Below are 27,833 nucleotides of genomic sequence, written 5' to 3' on the forward strand. Positions count from 1 at the left end.
TTTCTAGAGATTTCCATTTTATATAAATATCAAACAGTGGTTGACATCAACAGAGATGGGCAAGTAGAAAATTCAGTAATTGTTCTATCACTTAGCTTTCTATTTCCAAGGGAAGTTGCTTGTTTCAGTAAAAATATTTGCTATTGTTATTTTCCCTTGACAAATGAAAGTTTTCTTCCATCTTTATGTGTTTCTGTTTCACATCTATTTTAATGGTTAATAATCAATCTTGGACTAATTTGAGTGGTGTGTTTATTTAATCACGACCAAAGTCCTTGGGGAAATATGACATTAATTATCAAATGTGTTCGTTGTTTTTCCCTGCTGTGGATATTAGCCCTGAACATTTGACCTGAACATTTTATATCTTTCTTACTTAAAAAAAAAAAAATGATCCCATGAAGAAGAGTGCTCGTGGGTGGCAGTTTGTGGGATCCACTACCTTCTCATCCTTCTCCATTATATCTTTCTCTGTTTTTTTCCCTCTACCACCTCCCCCAACTCTGGTGACTTGCTTTCCCAAAGCATCTCTAAGGTGACCTCTGCAATCTCTCTGTGTAGGATAACAAGGACCTGGAGCTGGACATCATCCCAGCGAGCCTTTCGGATCGTGAGGTCAAGCTACGGGACGCCAACCACGAAGTCAATGAAGAGAAGCGGAAGTCAGCCCGGAAGAAAGAGTATGTTTTGGGGAACGTCCACCCAACTAGCAGGCTCCTCATGACTGTGCTTGTTTTCGCTGCCACCTGTCCCTTTTGGCAGCTTAATGTGTCCCCATGACAACCTACAGAGGTTGGAATGGACAGACATGATGCCTCCATCCATTTACCTCTTATCAAGAACTGTAGGGCATTGGTTAGTGGAAACAATGAACCATGTCAGCCTTAAACCATTTCTTGATCATTCTGCTTTCTTTATATTAGTTTTGCAAAGTTACACATATCCAGAGATCTTGCAAGGGCTTTATGAAGAATATTTTGACAGATTGCTTTTGGATAATGCTGGAAAAAATAGTGTGTCCTAAGATTAAGTAGCCCTATGTAGTTGATTTTGTCAAAACGAAGTAGAACTACAGGTCCCTTGAAGCTGAAGAAACTGAAGCTGGTCTGCAAAGTTGGAGCTTGTGTTTCATCTGGGGAGTGTATTAGTTTGTTTGGGCTGCTGTAATAAAGTAGGACAAATTGAGTGGTTTAAACAACTGAAATGTATTGTCTCACAGTTCTGGAGGTTGGAAGTCTGAAATCACCGCATTGGCAGGGTTGATTCCTTCTGCTAGCTGGGAAGGAAGGATTTGTTCCCGGCCTTTCTCTCTGCCTTGTAGATGCCGTCTTCGTGTTCACATGGTGTTTTCCCTGAATATATGCATGTATCCACATCCCCCCCTTTTTTAAGGGTACCAGTCATTTTGGAATAGGGGCCCACTCTACTCCAGTATGACATCATCTTAACTAATTACATCTGCAATGACTCTATTTCCAAATAAGGTCACATTCTGAGGTCCTCAGGGTTGGGACTTCAACATGAATTTGGTGGGGACACAATTCAGGTCACACCAGGGAGAGAAATGAGAAGACCACACTTGGCCAAATCTTCCTGCTGGGCTTTCTCCAGGACACCAAATAGCCAGAGGAGGGTAAAAGATGGGGGAAAAATAAAACAAAATGGGGTAGAAGGTATTGGAGCTAAATTAAGAGGAAAGACAGGCAAAACTGCAGGAAGCAGATGGAGAAAAAGGGAGAAGAAAGGAGAAGAATGCCGGAAACCCAAGGCAGTAAAATCAAAGACAACTTTTCAAAGCGTGTCGGATTATGCTCCCTCTGATCTTCCTTCTTTCCTTGTTTACCGACCCCCTGCAGTGTACTAGAAACTTTGCTGACATGATCTTGTTTAATCCTTGCAGCAATCCTCTGTGATCAGCTGCTTTATAAGTAGGGAGCCTGAGGCTTGCAGAAGGAAGTCCTACCCCTAGAAAATGACCAAGTTCACAATTCAATTCCTGTCTGTCTGATGTCAAAGCCCATGCACTTTCCACTCTACCAATAGAGTAAGAATAGTAAAGAGAACGGCTGATTAACTCCTGCAAAAGGGATTTTTTTTTTTAATCAATACTTTAATTTTAATAGAAAAGCCACTGCTAGAAAAATGTATTGCTCTAAGGAATCACACCAAGAAAAAGATCCAGGAACAGATGCTGCTGATTTTAATATTTCTTGTGAAATTTCCAACAGGGGGCACTTTAGGGACAATCTTTCTCAAAATTTTCATGTGATGAAACAGCTAGAAATAGGGGTACTCATGAATTACCATGAAAAACTGACATTGAAAATCTAAGATAAATGTATAAATATATACTTTGTACTAAGTGAGATATTATTGCATATCACATGCCAGCTAGGAAGCAGCATTTCTAATAAAAATTTGTGAAAGAAAGAAAATGAAGTAGGTACACTCTAGTAAAGCCATACATCTAAGTTTAACAAGTGCCCCAGGATGTTGTGTCATTTAGGGTCCCACGGAGGAGGGGAGCCCTCTCCTGGCAGAGGTGTAGAACAGGCTTCTCTTTATGGAGACTGAAGAGCAGTTGCTCCACATTGTTAACTTGTGCGACGCTTGTGATCACATGCTGAGCTTCGTGCGCATCAGTGTGTGTTGCGAATGGGCCCCATTAGAAATAATGTTGAAGCGAACCAGATAATCTAGGCCAGAGGTCAGCAAACTATGGCCCACAGGCCAAATATGACCCATCACCTCTTTTATATAGCCTATAAGCTAAAATTTATTTTTTATATTTTTCAATGGTTGAAAAACATCAAAAGAAGAATAGTATTTTGTGATGTGAAAATTAGGTGAAATTCTTTTGTGTCCATAAATAAAGTTTTATTAGAACACAGCCACTTTTTTTTTTTTACATATTGTCTGTGGCTCCTTTCACACTACAACGGCAAAGTTGAGTGGTTGTGACGGAGACTGAATGGCCCACAAATACTGCTATCTAGCTTTTTACAGAAAACGTTTGCTAAACCCCCAGTCTCAGTGGTGGTATATTGGGCATCTGTTCCTGACTTTTAAACCCCATTTAACTTAGGCTACTGCAAACTGTTTTGGGTACAAATCAACAGTTCTAGCAAACAGAAATCATCATTCTGGAAGCTGTAAGAGAATGTAGGAAGCGGAGATTCGAGCTATCTAGTTGGTGAGAATGAATGTGAATGGTGCTGCATGCTTGTGCACACATGCAAACACACACACATGCAACTGAGAACACATGCATATCAGCACAGAAGCACAAAATGGTAGAATTAGGGTAGGAAAGAGAGAGAGGATATGGACTAGCTGGGCACGAACATGCTGAAGGGATGCAGAGCAAGTGATCAGACTGAGGGGGACTCAGAGGCAAGGAGTTTTGAAGAAAGGAAGAGACGTATGTTGGTAAAGTAGAAAAATAGGGTATTCAAGACTGTCATAAATGCTGGAGTGGGGAAGTAAAGTTTGAAGGAAGAGGGGTATTATATCTCTAACCAACTAAAAGCCCATTTGTTTCCTTCTAGATTCATTATGGCTGAACTACTCCAGACAGAGAAAGCTTATGTAAGGGACTTACATGAGTGCTTAGAGGTAAGTCTTGCAGTCATCAGTTCACAGCTGCATAGGAAATATGACATCCTTGCCAGTGTCAAGTCCTCCAGAGGAGCTCAGTGTCCTTTGTCTTCACCCAGAGCTTAGCGTCTAAAAAGCCAACCAGAGGAACGCCGCCCACAGTCAATAGTAATTTCACAGGAGTTTAAGGTGCTTTTGAAAAGAAAATTCTCTCAGACTGGAGCAAGACCTAGCAAAAAAAAGTATGTAAGACATTCAAATTCAACATAAAAACCCTGACCAGTCAATGAACTCAAGTTGAGTCTGAAATCTGCGTCCTCCCCCAACACACACTCAAACACACACACAGTTGATATAATAAGAAGTGTGGCATTTGTGCTCTTGCCAAAGTTCATGATGTGAGTTTCCCTAGCAATAGTTCAAGGTAATGGAACATTCAGGTTTTCTTTCCTTCCTTTCTGTTTGTTTGCCATCTCGCTTTTTACACACTACGTGCCTTCCCAGTCTGTCTGACTCCACAAGTTTGAAGGCCTGTTTATTTTGTCTGTATTTCACGTGACAGTACTGCCAGTGATGAAATTGTTGCTCTCTTACAGACCTACCTGTGGGAAATGACCAGTGGCGTGGAGGAGATCCCCCCTGGGATCCTTAATAAAGAACATGTCATCTTTGGCAACATCCAGGAGATCTACGATTTTCATAACAAGTAGGTTGGTGGAGGGTTTCGGCAGAACACCTTTAGGGCTGTAAATACCCAACAACAGGGCTTCCCAACAAGGGGAGCAACGCTGACTGGTAAATCTTGCTTGGTAAAGTATTACCTGTTAAATTTTCTATGTCAGTTGCTGTCAGACGTCTTTCTCACTCATCCCTCTTTCTCTGCAATTGTCCAAAAAGAAATTCCTAGTGGAGAGTGAAGTCAAGTATTCAACAGTGTCCCTCCCCTGCAAAACGAGTTCTCCTTGGGGACCTGACTGGCAACATCCTCATGCAAATGATAATTAGGCTTTGAGGAAATAAAAGTAGCTTTTACTCATTAAAACTGTGGGGAATCCTGACATCAGAATTCATCTGAGCCTAACCATTCTACCTTGTGGGCCTTAGCTTTCAAATTCCATTGGAGTTTTCTTTCAGCCTAAGTGTTTCCTCTATCCCCAACTATTCCATCATCCCCACCCTCTACCAAAACAACATAAAAAAAATTTGATAGATAATAGAAAATCAAAATACCTAATGAAACCCGTTTCTAGACAGCTTATAGGTGAAAACATTGATCAACGCTGTATGTTTTGGTGAAATAAGGAGAACCATAGAACCCTAAAACTTCGTAACTGATTCTCTCCAGCTTCCGCCTTGATTTAAGTATCTCCTCCTCAGCAGACTAAACAACATGTTCCATTGTTAACAGAGGGTCAGCAAGAATGTTGGTTGATTAGTTATTTAACCAACTAATGGAAATGACACAGTTTTCAAAAGACAAATAGAATCTCAGGACACAAGGAATAATGTTGGCATAAAGTCCTCGAGCTCTCTCAGGAGCCTGCTGCAGAGAAGGGCTCAAAGGTAGACGTTCAGCATTGTAGGATACAATTCAGAGGAAGTCCTGGAGTCAGGCTAGTCAAGGCTTCTCCTGAGTTAAGTAGTCATGCTGGAGATAAAACTGCCAGCTCCAAGAGTTCCTGAGGAGGCCACGGGTACAGGTGTAGCAGCCACCCTGAGGCAAGATGCTACGACAGCACTGTCCAGTAGAGCTTTCTGCAATGATGGAGATGTTCCATGTCTGTGCTGTCCAGTACAGTAGCCACTAGACGTGTGTGACTACTGAACACTTGAAATGTGAGTAGAGCTACTGAGAACTGAATTTTTAACCTTATTTAATTTAATAAATTTAGATGGCTACCATATTGGACAGCTCAGCTCCAGAAAATGAGACCTCAGTAGGGCCTTTGCTAAGAATAACTAAGAGGCAAGCAAGAGTTGGCTATAAAAGATCCTGAGTTCTAAAAGGTTTAAATAAGGAGTGGAGAGTCACTCTTCTCTTGTCAACTTCTGATTATTAATCCCCTGTTGTGTCATCAAATGGTATCAGTTTAAAGAGAACATAAAATATGTAGCTCCCAGGACATGTTAACCTTGTCGGATTATGAAAGCAGTAAGCTCAAGGGGAAAAATCCTTCTGACTTTCTGGAGTACTTAATAAAAGTTCCCGGACTTGGGGCCGGCCCCATGGCCGGGTGGTTGGATTCACGCATTCCGCTTCACCGTCCCAGGGTTTCGTGGGTTCAGATCCTGGGCACGGAAATGGCACCGCTCATCAAGCCATGCTGAGGCGGTGTCCCACATAGCACAACCAGAAGCACTCACAACTAGAATATACAACTATGTACTGGGGTCTTTGGGGAGAAGAAGAAGAAGAAAAAGAAAAAAGAGTTCTCAGTCTTTTTTTTTTTTTTTTGAGGAAGATTGGCCCTAAGCTAACATCTGTGCCCATCTTCCTCTATTTTATATGTGGGATGCCTGCCACAGCATGGCTTGATAGGCACTGTGTAGATCCGTGCCTGGGATTCAAACCGGCAAACCCCGGGACACAGAAGCAGAGTGGGTGAACTGAACCGCTACACCACCGGGCCAGTCCCCAAGTCTTTTTTTTTTTATCACAAATTTTAACATCCTCCATTTGGTTTATCTGGAAATCTCCAGATGTAGACATTTTCTCTCCCAATAAAGCCATTCTTGACTATTGATCCCAAATTGCATCATCTGAGCCCAGCTCAGCATTATCCCATCTCCCCCAGGATATCTGAGAAGACATCAGACTGGTAAGCAGTGAGTCATGTGACTTTACTTTTCTGATTTATGATCCCTGGGATTTAGTCAACAAGTCTCACTTTCCCCATATTCTTACCAAATTGGCTAAGCATAGGAATCTAGAGATGACAGTGTGCACTTCCTTTGAGCCCTGCTTTTGCCAAATCAGTCTGTAAGGGAAAGAATATTCATTTCAAAATTGACCAATTCTAACAAAATATCTAGCATACCCGTGCCTCTTATTCTGGTTTCATGTATCACTCTAGTAAGCCATGGTGAACAATTTGGTAGCTTTTTAAATAGCTGAAAGTCTACCTACCAGTTACAAAATATAGTTCTAAGAAACTCTTTTGAAAAAGTCAAGTCAAACCATATGGAGTGCTGCATTCTGTACAGGAATAAATTCAATTATCAAGAACACAGCTACCCAGCAAATGTTACCTATTTATAACATTATAAAGAAACAAGAAGAAAATAAAAACCAGCCTCTGAGCAGCCAAAAGAAATAGCACAAAGATAAAGTTCCTATCTTTTCATAGAAGCCCCTTTCTTTCCTCCCTGAAAGCCACCTTACCCCTTGGTTAGATTGTTTCCAAGCCCTAGCAATTTAGAAGCAGCAACTAAGAATCAAGAACTTAATCAAGGCATTTGATACCAGCAGCATCAAGTAAGACCTGACAAGAAAGAAGACAGATGAACTTCAGAAAAAAAAAATAGGCAAAGAACCCCCCAAAATCATAGTGGTCGAGGGCTCCTCAGTATTGGTGCAAACGATCCCGTATCCCAATATAGAGCCCACCACAGCCACTGTGTTACAGTATAGCATAATAATTGATATTAGTAACAACCCTGAATCATTAGTATGTTCTGCATTAAAAAGTAAGGAACGCTGTAATGCATTTAGGAAGGGATCCACCAAAAAAAATAGCTTTTTTAAATTATCCACAACTTAAGGGAACATCAAAGAAAATCAAGCTGTATATTAATTCCCTACAGGATCTAGAGGGCTAAGGCTTTACCCTACTCATAATATAGGCTTTCTACTTATGCTATACAAATTTTGATTAATGAAGAAAGCATAACATCTCTAAAATCTCTAATACATAAGAGAGAAAATGGCAACTAAGTCACCTTTGAAGATCCAGGAACTGAACTCTATGAGAGACCATGTCTTTCACTGCATAACCCCAGTGTCAGGCACACGGTAAACCTTAAGTAAGGATGGATGTTGGGTGGATGAATAGATGGATGGATGGATGTTGGATGGATGGATAGATGGATGGATGGATGGATGACAGACGGACAGGACTAAAAAATAGAATTACAGTTTGCAGACTTATGGCTAATGTCATTCAAGTCATAATTTAGTCTTTTGTTTGTGAAAGTCTCAAGACAGGGAAAACCATTAGGTATGATTTTTTTTTTTTCCGCATCACGACTAGAACCTTCTAGACAAGCAAAATAATTGAATATCTGAATGAAGGAATTTCCTGGGAGCTTCTTAATAAGAGGAGCATAGAATGGTCCAAACACCTGTTTGCTCTCAGGAATGCTTTTCTGAAATGATCACTTTTTTTTTTTTTTTTTAAAGATTTTATTATTTCCTTTTTCTCCCCAAAGCCCCCCGGTACATAGTTGTATATTCTTCGTTGTGGGTTCTTCTAGTTGTGGCATGTGGGATGCTGCCTCAGCGTGGTCTGATGAGCAGTGCCATGTCCGCGCCCAGGATTCGAACCAACGAAACACTAGGCTGCCTGCAGCGGAGCGCGTGAACTTAACCACTCGGCCACGGGGCCAGCCCCTGAAATGATCACTTTTTAACCTGAAAATATCCAAGGTTTTTTTTAAAACCCCAATTGTTTGCATCTTTCCAAAGTTACAATTAAGTGCTATCTAACAGGGAAACATACTTCTCTCATTTCTGGTGCATAGCTCAGGTTATCTGCCTAAACTCCAGAGAGAGAGGGAGGGAAGGAGGAAGACCAGGAGATGGAGAGATTGAGAGGCAGAGGGATTGAGACTGACATTGCATGGATGACCCAATTAGCTGAGTCCCCAGGAAATTAGTACCTAGACCAAGGGTGATATGATGAATATGTTAAATATCTCAGCAAGTTAGTATTGATCCTTTTAAATGGTGTCACTTTGAAAAATGACACCCAAGATTAGTTCTGTGTGTGTGTGAGAGAGAGAGAGAGACAGAGAGAGAGAGAGAGAAAGAGAGAGTTATCTTTCTCAAGCTCCTTTGCCTATATAGGTATCGAATGGAGAAATTGACAAACACCAACATTTCTACAAAGAGGAACAATTCAATGTGTAGAATTTAATACCTACAAGTAGCGGTTTTAACACACTTTGGAGGTTTAAGCAGAATGATACTTAGTCTTTACCCTCCTCTCTCCCCACTTTTGTACTACATCTCTTTTCTACAGAGCTAAATAGGAAGAGCATGAAGCTTTATCTACACAAGAACTAGGTGCATTTCTACAGCATTTTGCTAAGCCTTCCAGGAGCACTCGGATAAGATAGTGTGTTCCAGAGATAGATCCCCTAAAGGGTGAGGGTGTTGTTAATGCCGTCCCCCCACTTTGACCAACTACAACTTGTAATTCAGGAAAATCATTTATTTTCAGTTTGCCTTGATTATGAGATTCTTAGCTCTGGTAAGGGCAGCTGTTTGTTTAAAATGCTCGTCAAAGTTAAATCGGAACTTTCCTTTTCCCTTTTTAGTTATTTGGAGATATGGCTGTATGTGAGACTGAGCAGGAACATTTTTATAAAATCTCTGCTGTCAGGGCTGAGGGTCTTCTTCACCGGCTGGTACAACCATCTCCACTTACAGATAAGGACACTGAGACCCTGAGAGGAGCCAATGCCTTGCCCAATATGTGACACCCCCTCCTTTAAAGATAAGGCATAGATTCTGGGGGTTTAGGTCCCCCCACACCCATCAGTGCTCTCTCCCCTTCCGCCACTCCGTAGACCACCAACTGGGATTGCCAGATCTGGTTGGTGTGGTGCATATCTAACCAGCTTGCATGTGGATCCCCAAATTGGAGGAACACTTTAACCCATTTCATCCAAGTCCTTATAGTACTTACCTGAAGAAGTCCGTTTTCAGCAAGGATTGGAAAGGCAAGTAGGGGGCCAGCAACCAGTGCTAGCTCTCCCTGCTGCACACACTCTCCCTCCAGCTTGGCCAGAAGTTGTTAGATTTGGCCTTGGGCACCACCCACTGCATTCCCAGGCTGGTGTTCCCCAGCCCAAGGCTGAGGGAGCAGGGCCAGAGCTGTGTGGGCCTGAGCTGGGAGCCCTGGCCAGGCCAGGGTCAGCCTACCAGGGGCCCAGGTAGCCAGGGTCAGCCAGGAACAGAGGGTGGTGTGCAGCAGGGGTGAAGGCAGGGTGGAGGAAGTGATGGGAAATGCCTGCGAACCAGTCCCACATTTCCATCACCTTCCTGGAGTTCCTTCTTGGACCCACCCTTTGCTAGTTTGGAGATGGAGCTGGGTCCCAGTGATGAATCAAACCCAGGCTCTGCCCTCTGAGTTCTGGGAATTAGTTAGGTACCTGTGATAAGGTAGAGGTGGGCACAAATGTGGTTCAAAGGAGCAGAGGACATAGCCTCAGTTGGAGTCATAGGAGGGGGCATTTGAGATGGAATTTAAATGACAGGGGGGATTTTCACAGCCTGTGATGGCTCCCTTGATGTTGAAAAAGGTTTGAACAAAGGCCCTCCAAGGGAGGAGAGTGGTGGAGTCTAGCAGGGAGGCTGAAGAGGCAACAGGGAGGCATTTGTGAGTGCGTCTCAACCCTGGGTCAAAGTGGGGAGAGGGCCACCTGTCACACTCCCAGTTAGACTGTGTTTTGTCACCTCTGTGTCTGTGAGACTGCAGCAGGGGAAGGAAGACGTGGTGGGTGGAGGTAGTGCAGTCAGAAATGGTGGTGGGGAACACAGGAAGGGAGCAGGGAGACAGAGTGAGGTGGGAATGTGGGATAAAATACCCAGAGAGAGGAGAAATGAGAGAACAGTGAAGGGGTGGATAGCAAGGAGAAACAGCAAAGGGGGCGGGAGGCAATAGCGGAGGGGGGGAGGCGGATAGAGAGAGAAAGGAAGTTGGGAGGGGGGTAGTTGATGGGGAGAGAGATGAGTAAAGACCCAGACCTCCCTGGGGCTACTGTGGGCAGGCAGCAGAATCAGCAAGGTATTTTCTAACATTTTTGATCATGAACCAAAGAAAAAGATTATACATTGTGTCCTGATGTGCACAGGCTTATATATTATATATAACAGGGAAATGAAGTTTTTCAAAATAACATCCTCACCGTGTGTGACTCACTCTGATATTTTGGGTTAGAGTCCCTTTCTCCTCCTTCTTTTTTATTGTTGATTCCATGCGCTAAATTAATGTTAAAACCCCTTGGAACCCAGGTCGATCTGCAGCTACGAGGCGAGGAGCTGGCTCCACCAGGTGGTGACAAAAATGATATGCAGCCCCCCGCCCCAGCACAGGGCCACGCGGCCAGGCTGCTGCTGCTGTCTCCTCCTGTGCCTCTCCTGCCCCTCCCCAACCCCCAGACCCCTTGCTGAAAATACACAAATTCTATGCTTTCTATGCTTCTTCCCCCCTCCAAATACCTTTGGTATTAGTTTCATCCCATTTACAGAAAATCATAGAATTATAAAATATAAAAACCTTTCTAGATAATCTAGTTCTATTCTACTCCCATGTTTTATAGAAATCAGAGCTTACAAAGGTTTGTGACCCGCCCAAACCAATTAGTAGCACAGCCAAAGAATCCAGGTCTTCATAACTGCCTATTCCACCACACTGTCCTTTTCTTAATATTCAAATGTCGAGGGAAGAGTACAGGGAAGACCTGTTGTGATTTTTCTTGGACCCTAAACCTACCCTCTAAGGGACAGCTGCAGGCCTTACACAACCTGTCAGAAGGGCCCTATAAAGATTTAACTGTGGTTTTATTGTTGTTTGTTTTTTCAGTAAGCTATTGACATTGGTGCTAGTTATAGATATTGGTGAATACCCATAGCAAGGCAAAGTCTAAACATTTATTTCAATGTGTCAAAGTAATGTTAATCTAACTTGTACACACCAACTGCTTAGCATCCATGCCCAGTTGCTAAGCAGCACATTATTGGATATGAATAACATTAAATGCAAGACTCATTTTTTTATATTTTATTTTAACGTTAAACTTACTATATATCTATGCAAATACTTTTTGATTCATCTGACCACACAAGGTAAACAAAATTAGGAAATGTTAACAAAACCTATTCAACAGGGAGCAGTGCGGCAAGATAAAGTGCTGCGTGAGGATGAAGAATGTGCTGAGGGTGGGTAATGAGCTGAGCGGGGGTCCAGCTCTGCACACTTTTCCCTTCATCTCTGACCGAGGCTGAAGCTCCTGGTGCAGGAGGAAGGGGCAGAGCCGGGTGACTCTCATGGCTCAGCCTGGGGGCCCAGACTGCTGAAACGCTTCCACCAGTAATCCCGCACCTTCCTTGGAGTGCGTGTGACTGTCTGTTAGTTTCCTAGCTCCCAGTATGCTCACCAGCTGTCCTAGGCCCTGCAGTCTAGAGCCTTTTACATTCTAAGCTCCAAACCTGTCTAGTCACTAATGGATTCTTTAGAAACGATCTCCAGCTCTACTTGTGTGACAGCAGTAAGCCAGCCCTGCTTAAATAAGAAGGCAGTGTCCTGTGACCAGGCCCAGTGGCATAGTGGTTAAGTTCGTGCACTCCGCTTCAGCAGCCCAGGGCTTCACAGGTTTGGATTGTGGGCATGGACCTAGCACTGCTCATCAAGCCACGCTGTGGCGGCATCCTACATGAAATAGAGGAGGATTGGCACAGATGTTAGCTCAGCCACAATTTTCCTCAAGCGAAAAGAGGAAGATTGACAACAGATGTTAGCTCAGGGCCAATCTTTCTCACAAAAAAAAAAAAGAAGAAAAAAGAAGGCAGTGTCCTGGACTTCCTGCCAATAAGTGAGCCTGATGCCTTTCTCCCCACCCTACCTCCAGCTTAATTCATTTGCATATCCTCCTCATTGTTGCTCTTTCCCTCTTGCCACAGCCCTGCCTTCATTCCCCGTCTCACCACCTCTGGTATTCCAACAGGTGCACATGCATGAGAGCACACACACACGGTCATCAAATATATTCCCCTTTAGATGCAGACTGCACCCTTGATGTCACAGTCTGTCTGCTGGACCACATGGTGAGCCCATTGGTTCAGGATACACTTCTCCAGAAGCAGGGAGACGATAGCCCAAATTTACCTTTGGAGGGAATAACAAAATCAAAATGACTCAGGACCTCTTTGAAACCGTGCTGTTTCCTCTGTTCTTGATGACAAACCCCAGAAAGTTTTTCTAACAATAAATGCTAGAGGTTTCCTTTCCCGGGATTCAGTACAAAGCCAGAGGGAAGCATTTTGCTCATAAAGAACCTCATAACATATTGCATCATAATAATTTAATAGAGTAATGACATTGCTTTGATCCCGACATTTCTTTAAAAGTTTTATTCATGCCTGGAAAAACACTAGACGTTCACACAAACACTTAAACTACTTGCTTTGCTCGTTCTCCCACAATTTATTACATGTAATTATTGCAATCGTGAGGACCGAGATGTTGCAATGGAAGAGCTGAAGTGGAATATTCCATCATTTGTGAAGAGTGTTGTGACCTCTCGTGCTTTAATTTAAACTCATCATGTCTATTTGAAGTAGGGGGAGTGATATTCATCAGAAAATCTGTCATCTTCGTAAGCTGCAAATTAAAAAGCAAAATAGAGTTTAATATTGCCACTTGCCTTCAACAATTACATTGAGATGGTGGTGAATATCTTACTCAGAGTTATGAATTGATATGCCCAGCACAAGATAAGTAGTTTTTTTTTTTTAATTCTTAGCTTTTTTTATTCAAGAATTAAAGCATATAGAGTTGATGTAGGATCTGCTGACTGGGAACACACTGGAATCTAGTTTGGCTTCAAATGTTGATCTACAGCCTGGACACATTAGAATTACCCAGGGAACTTTTCTAAACAATGAAGATGCTCTGATCCTGACCCCAGAGGTCCATGCACAGCCAAGTGTGTGGGTCATTAACTAGGCTTTTCCAAGAACAGCAAAGTCAGATACTCCCCCCAAAGCTATTCCACTCGCGAGGAAGTTTGGGAAGCAATGCACACTATAGCTACTTCAGAGATTTATAATGTACCTCATCATATTATGGGATTTTGGAAGTCCTGCAGGAAAGAAACCAGCTTAGCCCAGCATTTCCCAAACTTAAATGATATGTGACCTTGAAATCCAATTTTTGCATAACACCCAGGCAAGATTTTCCCAGGATATGGTTTAAGAGCGGGTAATCTACTATAGATTTTCCAACAGATGTGTGGGGAAAGCTCCCTAGGTGTACATGTCCAGGAGTGGGGAAGAGGGTGAGAGATGTATGACAAAGAAAGTGTAGGCTTGAAGACTGGGACCCACTGATCCTGAAGGACTAATGTTTCCCTAGTACCTACTGTATGCCAGACCCGGGGGTTGGGTTCTTTACCACACGGATTTATTAAATCCATACAACATCCCCACGAGGCTGTTATTTAAAGATGAAAAAATGAAGCTTTGGAAGACCTCACACCTGTGACTAAGTGTGAAGTCTAGGTCTTTAACTTGGGCTTGGTTGTGGGAGGGAAGGAAAGTGAGACCTGGGGTCAGAAGAAGGGTGGGCGAGTGGCAGTTGCTGTTAAAACCTTAATTTTCTAGAAAGGCATTAATTGTACAAATAATATTCTTTGCATTTAATTCATTTTATAATGCTTTATCTCTTGAGAATTTTCAAACTGAGCACCCTCCCATGGGTTTTTGACATAGGCTGTTTTACCATTTATTTGATCACCCTTAAAGGAGAAGGGCCTGGGTGCCATGGGAGTCAGAGTTTAGGGGGCTGGAGTGGGAAGAATAATCCTTAGATGGATAGAGGTCCTGAGAGTGGGGAAGTGGAGGTTTCCTGCGAGCCGAGAGCATTTATGCTAGGTGCTGGGCCTCCAGAATCTCCCCTTTCTCCTTTCTCTCTCATTCCAAGTTCTCTCTCCCTCCTGGGTCCTCCTTTCTTTAAAGCGGTTCATTTTCTTTCACAGTCCTTGTCCTGCAACAGCTCATCAGTTTCTTCCCCAACTTGCCAAGCCGTTCCAGCCCCCACCCCCAGGCCCTGTTCAGCCCCTCACAGCTCAGGGCTGGATGTCCACTCATTGTCTTCACTGAGGTTTATATTGAAGGCCAATGTGAGAAATGACCAGGTAAAGAATATCTCAATGCCTGAAGAACTTCTTCTGAAGATGTTGGACATCATTATTGTTCCTCCTGGAAAAGAGCCACATAGTAAATGTCTTTTAAAATTCTGTTCCAGAAACGAAAATATATAATATCTTAAAAATAAATTCACTTTATATTACATATTATATAAGTAGAGAGAGTGATGAGCCAAATTACTTCTCTTTGCAACAAAAAAAGATGTTACCTTTTTGGCCTTGAAAAAAGTTTGCTTCTCAATTATGGCATTACATAATATTTTTTCCTATTTCTATTTTAGATGTATTAAATACACGTATGTTACCTGCAATTCTTCTGAAACTAGCAGTAAATATGATACCTTATGGATTCTATATGCTTGCATTTCTAAAGCCCAAACTGCATTATAATTTCTCCCATTCCCTGATTCAGATCAGGATTCACACGTGAGGGGAAAGATGATTATCATCAAATGGGGACTGCTAGGAGTCCCCAAAGTGTTTTTAAGTGACTTTTTCTTATTACAAAAGTAATACTCATTTATTGTACAAAAGGTTTAAAATGCAGATGGGCAGAAAGAAAAAAAATCATCTGTAATCCTCCAATTGTTATTAGCATTTGGCTTTCCAAGTATGACTTGCCAAATATTTTTTAATTATACATATATATATATTTAAAGCAAAAACATCTTTTTATATCGTAGGGGAAACACAAGTAACACATACATAGAATGCATAACCAATTGTAATTATAAGATACTGCTGGACTGCTTGGACAGTAGCAGCCAGGGAGAGTAATTCAAATCAATAAAATTTATTTTTTCCAGTGTTAGAGGTAAGTAGTAGGATAATTCAAAATTGCTTTATACTTTTGATTTAATTTTTGAATTAATTGTTTAAATCAAAATTAAATAAGAAGGTATAGATTGAGAAGTCCCACCACCACTATCTTTATCCACCCTGTTCCTTCACCTGGTTTCCTATGGTCATCACTTTTTTTAAACCATTTTATTGAAGTATGATTGACATGTAAAAAGTTGTACATATTTAATGTGTCCAGCTTGATGAGGTTGGGGATAAGTGTACACCTGTGAAACCATCACCACCATCAAGGCCATAGACATATTCATCACCTCCCAAAGTTTCTTCCTACTCCTATTGTTATTATTATCACCATTATTATTATTCGTGTGGTAAAAATATAACATAAGAGCTACCCTCTTAGCAAATTTTAAGTATACAAGACAGTATTGTTAACTATAGGAACTAGACATATGGATACATCTCCAGAACTTATCTTGCATAACTGAAATCAGACCCTGTGACCTTTAGTTTCTTGGGTTGGATAAGGAAATATATTCCCTACTTAGACAAAAGGCAGCATATTATATACATTCTTCCACACCTTGCGTTTTTCACTTGACAGCCTGCCCTAGAGATCTTCCTCATGAAAACACAGAAAACTTCGTCATTTTTATCACTATGTAATCTTAAGTTCCGTAGATGTGCCATAGCTTAAATACTTTGTCATCTGCAGACCATCTTTTGCTATTACAAACAGTGCCACAATGAATGGTCACGTGTATACATCATCACATACATGTGTAGATACAACTATAGGAAATTTTCCAGCATTAAAATTGCAGAGGCAAAAGATAAGCCCATTTTTTATTTTGATAGATCTTGGCAAGTTGCCCTCTGTAAAGATTGCACCATCTTCCATTTCCATCAGTATGTTTCCCCACCACTTGCTAATTATTTTTTATCTGAAAAATTTTGTGTGATTTTTAAAAAGCAAATTCCATTCCAATGATGCTGGCTTATTTGAGTTTATATTCTCTGAGCTCAAACCAATTGGTTAATATATTAATTTGAAGTGAGTATAGTCAACTCTTTATTATTTGTTAACACAGAAAGGAGCCATAGCACGGATATCCACAATGGAAGATAATTCGGTAGTAATTCAATTCAGCTTTGAAATATATTGTGACTTTTTCCCTATGAATTTTCTTTCCTAACGATGTCTGCTTTAGGAAACATTAACTCATAGTTTTTAGCACAGACTGGCTACTGGTGGAAGAAGGCCAAGAATTAGAAAGAAGTCAGTGTAGTATTTAAAATTTTTCCACTTTATCTCTGGGATTGTAGGTGATGTTTATTTTGTTCTTTTTGGTATCTATCTATTTATATTTTAATGTCACAATCTGCTCAGGTTACTTGAGTAAAAATTTTGATTCATAGTTGCTGTTAAAATGAAAGGCCTAATACAAGTATAATATTTAATTATTTTCAGCCTGAGAAGTGTAAGCTCCTGAGGGAAACAATATTATTTTAAGAGGCAATTATATATATGTAATTCAATCAATTAACAGGTTTTTTTTTTAAGATTTTAATTTTCCTTTTTCTCCCCAAATCCCCTCAGTACGTAGTTGTATATTTTAGTTGTGGGTCCTTCTAGTTGTGGCATGTGGGACGCCACCTCAGCATGGCCTGATGAGCGGTGCCATGTCCACGCCCAGGATCCGAACCAGCGAAACCCTGGGCCACCGAAGCAGAGCGGGTGAACTTAACCACTCAGCCACGGGGCCCGCCCCCAACTAACATAAATTTTAATGAAGTTATTTCAAATGTATTTAAAACTCCACCTCACCATGTATCACTTAGAGAGTGGAGAAACCACGTGTAACTAACTGAGAGTCTACAGGGTTGTGTTGGCCTCGGTGTAACCCTCTGGGGGTGGTCAGCAGGCCAGAGGTGTCTGATTCAGCCTTTCTCTCCCCTTGCAGCATCTTCCTCAAAGAGCTGGAGAAGTACGAGCAGCTGCCTGAGGATGTGGGACACTGCTTTGTTACCTGGGTAACTGACCTGAAATCCTTCTTCTCCCGCTGTCCCATACTTTCCAGGAGTGCAAGTGGCACCAGATGGCATTGCTATTTGGTGCCTGACCTGAGGATTGGTGTCACTGCCAGCGTAACACAGGACCAGGGACTGCAGAGAGGGGTCATGAGTAGATCTGAGAGAAGTAGTCCATCCCCGAGGAGCAGAGACTTCCTTGGGAAAGGTTTTTAGACATCATCCCCAAGCTCCATCTTAAGCTGTCTAAGAGCTTTCTAAAATTGAGATATCAGAAGAGTGGAACAGGACCACCACCATTGGTAGAGGAGCTATACTAGCTCCATCCGCTAGTTATTTTCACAGGATGAGGATTAGGGAATTAGAACTTTAGGAAGCTACCTAACCTTTACGTCTATTTTCCTCCTTAATAGAGAAAAACAGACTTCTTGGGTATCCATCCCAATTCTGACCTACAAGATGAATGTCTAGGCATTCTCTCTCTTGGTCCTATTGTCATGGACTGAGTAAATGGACTGAATGTACCAGATTCTAATTATAAAAACAGAAACGTTAGTCTCCATTTGTATCCCCATTCCACATTATTCTGAGCTCAGGTTCGTGATATGAGTGCAAATATCTCCAGGGAAGTGCACCTAGGATGCCAAGTGCAACTAAAGATGGAAATCTTTCTCCAGGGTCAGGAGTTCTAATATTTAATAATTATCTAATCATAACTTCCACTCCAAATGGGCTAATTACTTTTCAAAATGTCTTCACGATTCAGAGAGTTTATGCTTTCCACAGCCCTATGGAACAGGCAGGGGCTATGGTTGTGTTTTAGATTTTATAGGTGGAAATATTTCAGATGAGATAGATGGTTGACCGTCCGCTGGCGTGTAATAAATATCACAGCCATTCCCACAACTCAAGACCTGAGTCGCTTTCTTTTCATGAAACCTTGATGTTTGCTTCCTGGCATCCTCTCATTTCTTAAGGAAGTCCCAGATGCCGTCTCATTTTGTGCCTCTAAATACTTGAGCCCATGCACAGATCACATTAATACTGATAAATAATTTATGATCTCTTGCACAGCCAATGTAGAGAAAAAACAAGATAGACCATTAAGAGAAGGGATTTTTTTTTTTTTTTTTTTCGCATTTTGGCTCATACAATTTGTGGATTTGCCTTACAACCAACCATAAGTGTGATTATCAGCATCTCTTAGGTTTCAGAAAACCTTTGGTGATTGCATAAAATATGCACCTTTTGCTAAGAATTATTCCAAGATGACTTGCTAAAGTCTCATAATCTTAATGTATGAGTGTAGTGCAGGAGTAAAGAGTAGAAAGAGTTGTCTGTAATGTATTGAAAGGCAGTGATTATGACCAAGAAGCCTGGAGTCGGGTTGCCAGGGCTCCATCACTTCCTAACTGTAGGAATTTAAAGTCACTTAACCAACCTATGCCACAGTTTTCACATCTGTAAAATGGGGTAATAATAATAGCACTCACCACCTAGGAGTTTCGTGAGGATCAAATGAGTTAATATACATAAAGCACTTAGAAAAGTGCTGGCATGAAAGAAACCTGATCTAATTAACACGTGTCTAGGCAGTTCTCTCAGAAGAGGACATCCCACATGTGCTGTAGGCAGCAGGATGGGCAGCATTTCAAGAATAGGAAAAGTGCTTGGTAGCCAAAATACACACAGCTTTCCCAGTGGATAGGGTGTGTAGGACTGCCCAAGAGGGTCCTGAGAGAAATAGGAAATGAGTTGCTGCCAAGCCATAAGCTTCTTGACTTGAAGTAACAACCCAGTTAGGAATCATTGCTCAGGTCCTGCCCTGCAGGGTCATCCTGCTTTCCATTGCCTCCATCATTGCTTCTGGGAAGTTGGGGATGATGCCATGGTCGCTTGACATGCCCTACAAACTCCCCCAGTGGAGACATTTGGAGAACAAGCAGGGCCACCTCTGAGACCGTACTTCATTTTCCTTCTCTGATTTTTGTTTTTGAAATACTGTCATTTTTCAAGATGGGAAGCCCAATTGTAGGTAGTCCAAAACAGGGGAACGATCTTTAAATAAATTCTGTCCAACTTCAGAATACATTATGGTATGTGAATTGGTTTTTCTAAGTCTTTCTAGCACAGACTGGTGTTAGAATGAGCTTGCTTTCAGCAAGCTTTCCCCACCTGCTGACAGGAGGGAAGCCTCCAGAAAGCTCTTAGGGGAGCCCGGGTCAGATGAGCCCAGAGCATTCGCCACAGATAATCCAGGCACCAACATCCGTGGGCTTACTGTGCAGCCCTCTCTGCGCCTTCAGGCACAGCGGACAGGAGGAGCAACTAAAGGATGCTTATCTATTATCGTCTTTGTTCTTTTTAGGCAGACAAATTTCAGATGTATGTCACCTACTGTAAAAACAAGCCTGATTCCAACCAGCTGATCCTGGAGCATGCGGGCACCTTCTTTGATGTAAGCTCTGATTTTCCGTTCTTGAGCCCCTGAGGAGCAGGTGGAAATGCTTCTCTACTTTGGAATAAGGGATTTTTAAATTATCCTTTCTTCCTCATTTTTCTTTACTGGTCACTCTAAACCTCATGTCTCATGGATAAATCTTGGAGAAAAACAAAAGCCGTGTTTGTCTTTTGTTTTTCCCCATCCCATCTCAAGTGCCATGATTTTGGATGCGGCGAGTTTGTCTCCATGCCTCAACACCAAACCTAGCTGGCCATAAACCTCATGTTTAGAGGAGGCTTACTATGATGCAGGAGTTGATTAAGCTGTTTCACTTCTACCTCATATACAGCTCTCTCAAAGTGTGGTCCTCAGACCAGCCACATCAGCATCACCTGAGAACTTGTTAGAAATGAATGTTTTTGGACCCCCACCCCTCCAGATCTGTTGTTTCAGAATCTCTAAAGGTGGAGCCCAACAATCTGAGTTTTAAGAAGCCCTCCAGGGGACTCTGGTGCCCACTCAAGTTTGAGAATCACAGCTCTAATGCATTTGTGTCAACCTTGGCTACATGTTGGAATCACCTGGGGAGCTTGGAAAAATATTGATTCCTGGGTCCCACCCCTGAGCTTCTTATATACTTGGCCTGGATCTGGCCTGGGCATTGAGAGTTTTAACAGTTTCCAGGTGAGAGTGACGTGCAGCCAGCTTGAGCACTTGTGCTGTAAGAAAGCCGGGAGAAGAGTCAAGGCCGACGTGCCTCGTCAGGTGCTTTGGTTTTGAATGAGTCTCCAGTACTGTCGGCGAATGAGGGTGTAAGTCTGTGTCCCCAGAGAGTGACCTGTTGGCTGTAAAGTGAACAGAATCAAGTGGGCCACTGCAAGATGCAAGGGATGAGCAAGAGGGAGAGAAGATATGAGGGAATAGAAGGAATTTCAGTGGGAGACAGACTGTAGCAGTGATGGCCATTCTGGTAGTCAGAAGTGACAGAAACTTGAAATTCGGAACTTTTTAATGTCCGTCAATCTATCTTTCTGCCTACCTGCTTTCATTCTTTCCGTAAATATTTGACTGTCTGCTGCATTCAAGATAGTGTGCAAGGCGCCATAGGGAAGACATTTAAACATGGTTCCCATACTCAAGTTTACAAAATAAACCTTGTCTGAGCATCTTTCTAGCCTGACACTGCCATAGCAGAAATGATTCTACAAGTGTCTTGTTGCTCAGTGAAGGAACAATGCTTGAATGGGAGAAATCCAGATGAGAAAAAACATACATGACTTTTAAAAAATGTAGCATTAATATGAAAATGATCCTAAATGTCCCAAACTGGAATTTCTGAGGTTAGATTTGATAACATAGAAAATTCAAGAAAAATACTGCTCTAACTTGGTATCAGAATTTATTGGATGCTCTATACCACTATTATTTTTGCTTAATAATGTATTTCTCTTAAGATGTTTCTGGTTAATTATTCATCAACAGTATCCAGAGGGTCTTTCTGCAGTTTTAAATGCATTGTGCCTTGTCTTCCACTTAGCATTTGTCCAAACATGCATGTCCTGTGCTCTGAGCATGCCTCAGACTCCTGCTTTCTTGTCTTTGCTCGTACTGCTCTCTCTGCCTAAGATGGATTGTGCCCACCATGCACGCATGCAAGCATGCACACACATACAACCGCACACAGTCACTCTTCAGACTTCTTCCTATCCTTTAAAGGGCAAGTATTGCTTCCTGTATGAATTCTTCCCTTTCTCCAGTGTGCATTATACTTTGTATCTCTGTTATAGCATTTGTACGGATTTGCCTCTTGGCAGGTTAACAATGTACCTTTCTGTTAGACACACCTCCCCCAACCCGTGAGCCCCTCAAGTCTTGGACTGATGGTTTGCCTGGTTCATTTTTGTACGCATCACAGTGTCGGGTGCTAAACTGTATTTTCCTTTAGTCCTATATTCCTCGCATCCCTGCTTCTAGCCAATTTCTAGGCTTTGATAAGTCAGATATAACCCAAATGTCCCACCCTATGCCCCACTTCCAACATAGAGCGTGATGAGTCTCCACGTTAATTGGGAAGGCCAGTGGAAGCCAGAAACCCAGTCCACTAGGAGTTCCTGGAGCTTGGCCTGGGGGTGGGCAGGAAGAGCAGTAAATTCTCCTCACTGTTCCCACAGCTTTCCAGAAAGCATCATCTTGTAGCTTTTTTCCATTCCATCAGAAGGGTTTCCCTGAGCTCTGCCCTGGGAAACAACCCGCTCTAGCCCTTCATTCTGTAAAAGAAAGAAACCCTCAATAAAGGCAGTCTCTTATTATCTGTTGTCATAGAAAACACAGAAAATTGAAGTCCCAGATAGGCCCACACATTCACATGATCTAGAATATTTTGCTGTAAATGTAAGAACTGTGAAGCTGTGGTGTCTGATGCCGAGTTGATTACTCAGTGTGGCTTGGGTGACCCAGCCGCTGGAGGCAGCCCCTGCCTCGATGCTCCACATGCGGCCTCCCCAGGGCTGGGCGTCTTGCCAGCCAGGCAAGAGTGTCTGAGGTGCATTACTGCCTGGCTCTTTTGCCAAAGCTCCCAGATAACTCACAATGTTCGTTTGCCCGAAGAAAGTCAAGCCACCAGCTGTTTTGCCCGTCCTCCTTGAGCAAGTCCTGCTTTAATGGCACACTGTTAGGGAAGAGGCAGATGAACAAGGAGATTGCTACTTTCTGTGCAAGTTGGTGGGAAATGGAATAATTTTTTCATTATTCCCTCTTCTTTACCCTCCTCCATGGCCACAGAGCAAGTCCTATCTTGTCCAACTTTAACATGTTTCTTGTGCTCCTCCCAAGGCTTTATTCTCACTAATCCTAGCTCAGGGCAAAAGCCCCTATGTTATACACCTGGAGATACAGATATAGATATAAATATAGATTATACATATGTTTAAAGAGTACGATTCAGTGGTTTTAGTGTATTTGCCGACATGTGCACCTATACCCACAGTCAATTTTAACATGTTTTCATCACCGCAAAAAACAGCCCCACACCCTCAGGCATGGTTCTCATTATCATCTAAATACACACTGATTATATCAGCCTGTGTATTTTGTTTTATATGTTTCCCCTTTATAGACTGCCATTGCTCCAGCTTTCCACTTCACCACCCCCTACGTATCCTCTAAGTCCCAGCTGAAGGCGTTACTGCTACTAAACCATTGACGGCCACTCCTGCATCCAGTGATTCCCCTCTGTTCTTGCTGGCAATAACCAATGAGAGGCAATAACCTTCTCTTGTCCTTTGTGCTCTCTATTTTATGTGTGTCAGTATTCTCAGCTGGCTAGAATATAAGGTACTTGAGGGAAGGGACTAAAAGGTACCCTTCTCTAAACTTCATAACACCTAGACCTCAGGGAATGGAAGACCATTTTCAGAGTAGGATAGAGAATGGACTGAAAGAAGAGACTAGAGCCACAAACAGCGGCTGGAGGCCATGGTCTTAGCCTGGGGCTGAATGAGGTGGATGATGCTGGTGAACATGGAGAGGAAAGGCTTGTCACCAGGGATAAAAGAAGAAAAACAACTAAAAATGATTCCATGGTTTCCAGCTCACAAGATCTGAAGAATGAAAGAGGTACCGTTGATCACAATGGAAAGTTATAAAGAATGAAGTGGTGGTTCAAAGTTGGGATGTCTTGCATTTGAAGAGAGGAGAGATAGTAAAAGAGAGAAGTCCCATGCTATTCTAAGGAGACTGTGGGCAGGCGGAGGCTCAGGCACCATCAGAATAGAAATAAGAGGCTCGCGCTCTGCCTTCCATTATCCCCATCTTCCCTTCATCCCCCTTTTATTTCCTCCATTCTGGGTTTATTTCCTTTCACTTCCGCTTCTTCACCTCTCCTTCCCCCTTCTGTCTGTTATTTATGTCCCCACTCCCTTTTCCTACTTTCATCTTTCTCCATTTCTTAATTTCCATTTCTGCTTCACACATCTGCTTTCCTTTCCTAAAGCTTTCCTTTCCTAAAACTTATCCCCTTTCACCATCTCTCCTTTTTTTCTATTTATATATGCATCTTGCTCTCTCTTGTTTCTCTTTCTAATCCCCTCTCCCCGTCAAAGAACAGTTTCTCATAATTGTCTGCCCTTTTTCATTTCTCCTCCCATCTTGCCCCACCTGCCTCCTCCCAGAACACACACCTGCACATCCCCTCGGTGTCTAATGGTGCCCATTTTCATCCCTGTAGGAGATCCAGCAGCGGCACGGTCTGGCCAACTCCATCTCTTCCTACCTAATTAAGCCTGTCCAGAGGATCACCAAGTACCAACTGCTCCTGAAGGTACCTCTCCTCCCCTCAATGGAACCCCCCCATGACACTACTGAGCAAGGCCAGGGAGCCCCTGTTTTGCCCAAGGATGGGCAAGTTTCCACCTGAAGACCTTTCCTTCACCTCAAGCAGAACTTCAGAGATGAGTCCACACTGCATGGCTGCCTCCAAACTGCATGTCCTAACCCGTGAAATTCCAGATTGCTTATTTGTTGGGGGAAAGAGGAGAAATGGGAGCAGGAACCAGTTGTGACTATTTTCACACCCTACCACAGCTCAACTTTTAGTGACTGCCACCCCAGGCACTGGATGGTACTCAGAGCCTCCCCTGTTCTTCCCTCCTGGGGCAGATTCCTCCCAGTGGCTCCTGCTTCTGACAGGATCAGAGGTCAAGGTCTTAGGGGCACTGCCAGTCTGCATGGGCAGTAGAGGCCCAGGGCAGCACCTACCATTGCCTTGATCTCTGCATTTGTCAAGACTGAGGTTTTTGAGAGAAAATAATCAAAGTGTACACATTAAAACACAATGATACTCTTGTGTCTGTAGGATCCCATAAGTTAGGGATTCTTCTGGAGCCAACCAAGAGATTTGGATTTTCTCCAAAATCCTTTCTTTAAAAGTCAAATAATCAAATTATGTAAAATATGTAATTTGGGTGGATTTCTTTTCAGAGAAAGATACACTGACAGTCTGAAAATATGACATTTCCCCAGAAAGCCTGGGAAATTGACCGAGGCAGTTATATAACCCCTGTCTATATTAATTCTTAAGGTGTAAGAGTGGAATTTTCCCTAAGTTTGAATATTTTGCTGGTCGCTCCTCAAATGCAAAGTATAAAAGGATAGTGAGAGGCATGTTATAAGTAGTATAGTTTCAGAGAAAATCAGATGAAATTCAGCTTCCGTTTAGAGATGCTTGCAGAATCTCATATATTCTAGGTTCACTAAACATGAAAACCAGTCTGGTTTCAAATCTAGGTTTCTAGTCACGCTGGAGCATGCCCATGGGTCTGGCCCATGGGGTCTCGCTGGCTTAGTGCTTGTGGTTCCACGATGAGAAGAGGGGGGACAGCAGTGAGCCCGTGCCTTGGCCCTCTCCTACCCGCTCTGGGTCAGGGCAGGGCCCTGCGCCATCCTCTCCCTTCATCCTCCTCCTTCAAACCTCCTTCCTCGTCTCCAAGAAGAGACTATGAGCTTCTGCTTCCAGGCACTCAAGTCATCCAACCATGCAGAAGCCGTTAGAGAATGACCCCGCGGCCTCGTGCCCTGGGCCTTTATCCAGGATTGGTGTGAGAAATAACAGTGTGCAGAACATCGCAGCTGTTTTGGCAGAACCGGTTTTGAAGATGTCATCCTCTTTGTTTTTTTAAGTTTCTTATGAAAGACTAACAGAAATTTTGAAAAGATCTCAGAATAGGGCCTGGGGTTTTCCGCCTGAAAAATGGATGTGCTTTCTACCTTTAAATCAGAAGAGCTTGAGGTCCTTCTTTGTGCCTTTGTCTATCAGACAGTTAGCGTTGAGTTCCGTGGTTAGTTGCAGGACAGGCATACATTGCTTAATGATGGGGACATGTTCTGAGAAATGTGTCCTTAGGCAGTTTCTCCATGTGAACATCATAGGGTGTACTTACACAAACCTATATGGTGTAGCCTACTACACACCTAGGCTGTATGGTTCTAATTTTATGGAATCGCCGTCATGTCTGCGGTTTGTCATTGACCAAAATGTCGTTATGTGTCACATGACTATACTTTCTCCTCAGCCCAGATTTCTGTGTGTAATTATCTTCTCCTTCCCTAACCCACTTAATGCTTGACCCTTCTAAACGATTTTTCTTGTGACAGAAGATTTTTTAAATTTTATTTTGGTGGTTTTTTAAGTATTCCAAAGGCTTTTCAGGAATGGATGGGGTTGTAAATTTAAAAAAAAAAAAAAAGCCAACTTGCCCATCCACACTATCAGGGTCTTAAATCAAGTAAGATGCAGTTCTAAGGGAAACAGAGCTTCTCACCTCTCCCTGTCGATTCCATGAGGCTGAGGTTCCTGGGGTCATGGGTGTGGCACAGACAAGGGAGGAAAGTGGAGAACGGATAGGCTGCCCTGCGTTTGCGTATACAGATGGGAGGGTGGGCTCTGGGCCTTCACTCTGTCATTGGATGTTTAGGAACAGGTGACCGCGCGGGTAACTGAGAAGGGAAAAAATGAAGTAGTGTGAATTTGATTGTGGGGAAGTTGTAAAATTATTGCAAAAAAAAGACAAGATAATTTTGGCCTCTTTTAAATGTGCTGGTGGCAGAGTGCCTGCTGAGTAAAAGGAAAATAGTTTTGCTGAGCTTTTACTATAAATAAATAATACAGGATTTATTTTCTCATTAAAGTCAGTTTTACACCAAATAAATTGATATTTAATTATCAGTCCGCTCTGGGGTTCCTCAGTGGAGGTGTTGCATGAAAGTAAAAACTGTATGTCAGAGTGTTCAATATTCTCTGTGTAAATCAGCTGCAGCTGTCCTTTGGGGTCTGAATTAAGTGTGGAGCCTTCTCCTTATCATAAACTATAGCCAGGATCCAAGGAGAACTTATTGGCTTTGCTGGTAGATTGATGGACTTGACAAATTGCTTTGAGGGGGTTAAACAAATTCGTGTTTTCTGTTGCAAACTGAAGCATATTTCTTATTTCTCTCTTATGTTTCTGCTTCAAGAGTTCCTTTGATGATGTGTGAGAACAAGGTTGGCAGGGTTAAAATTAGGAAAGGGGTGGGGAGAGTCAGAGAACTATAGGTTGGCAGAAGTAAGTGCAACTTCTGAACAACGAAGCCATCATACTGACTGGAACCAAGCAGAGCTGAGGACCGGTCTCTTCCACCTCCCAAACATGTGCTCTGGACAGTTCACCTCTTCTTTAGACATGCAAAGCTCCCTTCTTTGTATGGGAGTGTATCCAAGATAACCCAAAGGATTGGATTTTCATATCAGATGCTCACTAATCAGATATCTTACCAAGTATAAGCTTTACTAACAATTTCAAGGATACAAATAATCCCAAGGCAGAGGTAAAACAGAGAGAAGTCCAGGACCACCAACAGTTCCAAGACCTTCCTTGCAGCCTCAGGATGTGCTGTGGCCCAGATTAACATACAAGGTCATCTAAATGATGTGTGTTGCATCGTACCACTTACCCGGAAGAGATCCATTTTGGTCATGAAATGTCCTCACTTTTTTTAAAGATTTTATTTTTTTTATTTTTTTCATTTTTCTCCCAAAGCCCCCCAGTACATAGTTGTGTGGTTTTTTTTAGTTGTGGGTCCTTCTAGTTGTGGCATGTGGGATGCCGCCTCAGCATGGCTTGATGAGTGGTGCCATGTCCGTGCCCAGGATTCGAACTGGCAAAACCCTCGGCCGCCAAAGCAGAGTGCATGAACTTAACCACTCAGCCACAGGGCTGGCCCCCTCACTTTTTACTTAGATAGTTGCGTAGCTTATGTGATACTTTCCAGGGAGCAA

General features: G+C 42.6%; 1 protein-coding gene across 14 annotated transcripts in view; it reads left to right on the forward strand.

Moving 5' to 3' along the window:
• The window catches only part of KALRN (kalirin RhoGEF kinase), a 637,395-nt gene that overhangs the window by 388,934 nt on the left and 220,628 nt on the right, over positions 1-27,833 (forward strand). For all 14 annotated transcript variants that reach the window (XM_046658061.1, XM_046658067.1, XM_046658063.1 and 11 more), the window contains 6 exons: positions 562-680; positions 3,549-3,615; positions 4,194-4,303; positions 17,514-17,583; positions 19,949-20,038; positions 24,249-24,341. In XM_046658061.1, the coding sequence (XP_046514017.1) occupies positions 562-680; positions 3,549-3,615; positions 4,194-4,303; positions 17,514-17,583; positions 19,949-20,038; positions 24,249-24,341 (549 nt within the window). The remainder of the gene's footprint in view (positions 1-561; positions 681-3,548; positions 3,616-4,193; positions 4,304-17,513; positions 17,584-19,948; positions 20,039-24,248; positions 24,342-27,833) is intronic.

Source organism: Equus quagga, chromosome 4, assembly GCF_021613505.1.
Source record: "Equus quagga isolate Etosha38 chromosome 4, UCLA_HA_Equagga_1.0, whole genome shotgun sequence".
Lineage (NCBI taxonomy): Eukaryota > Metazoa > Chordata > Mammalia > Perissodactyla > Equidae > Equus > Equus quagga.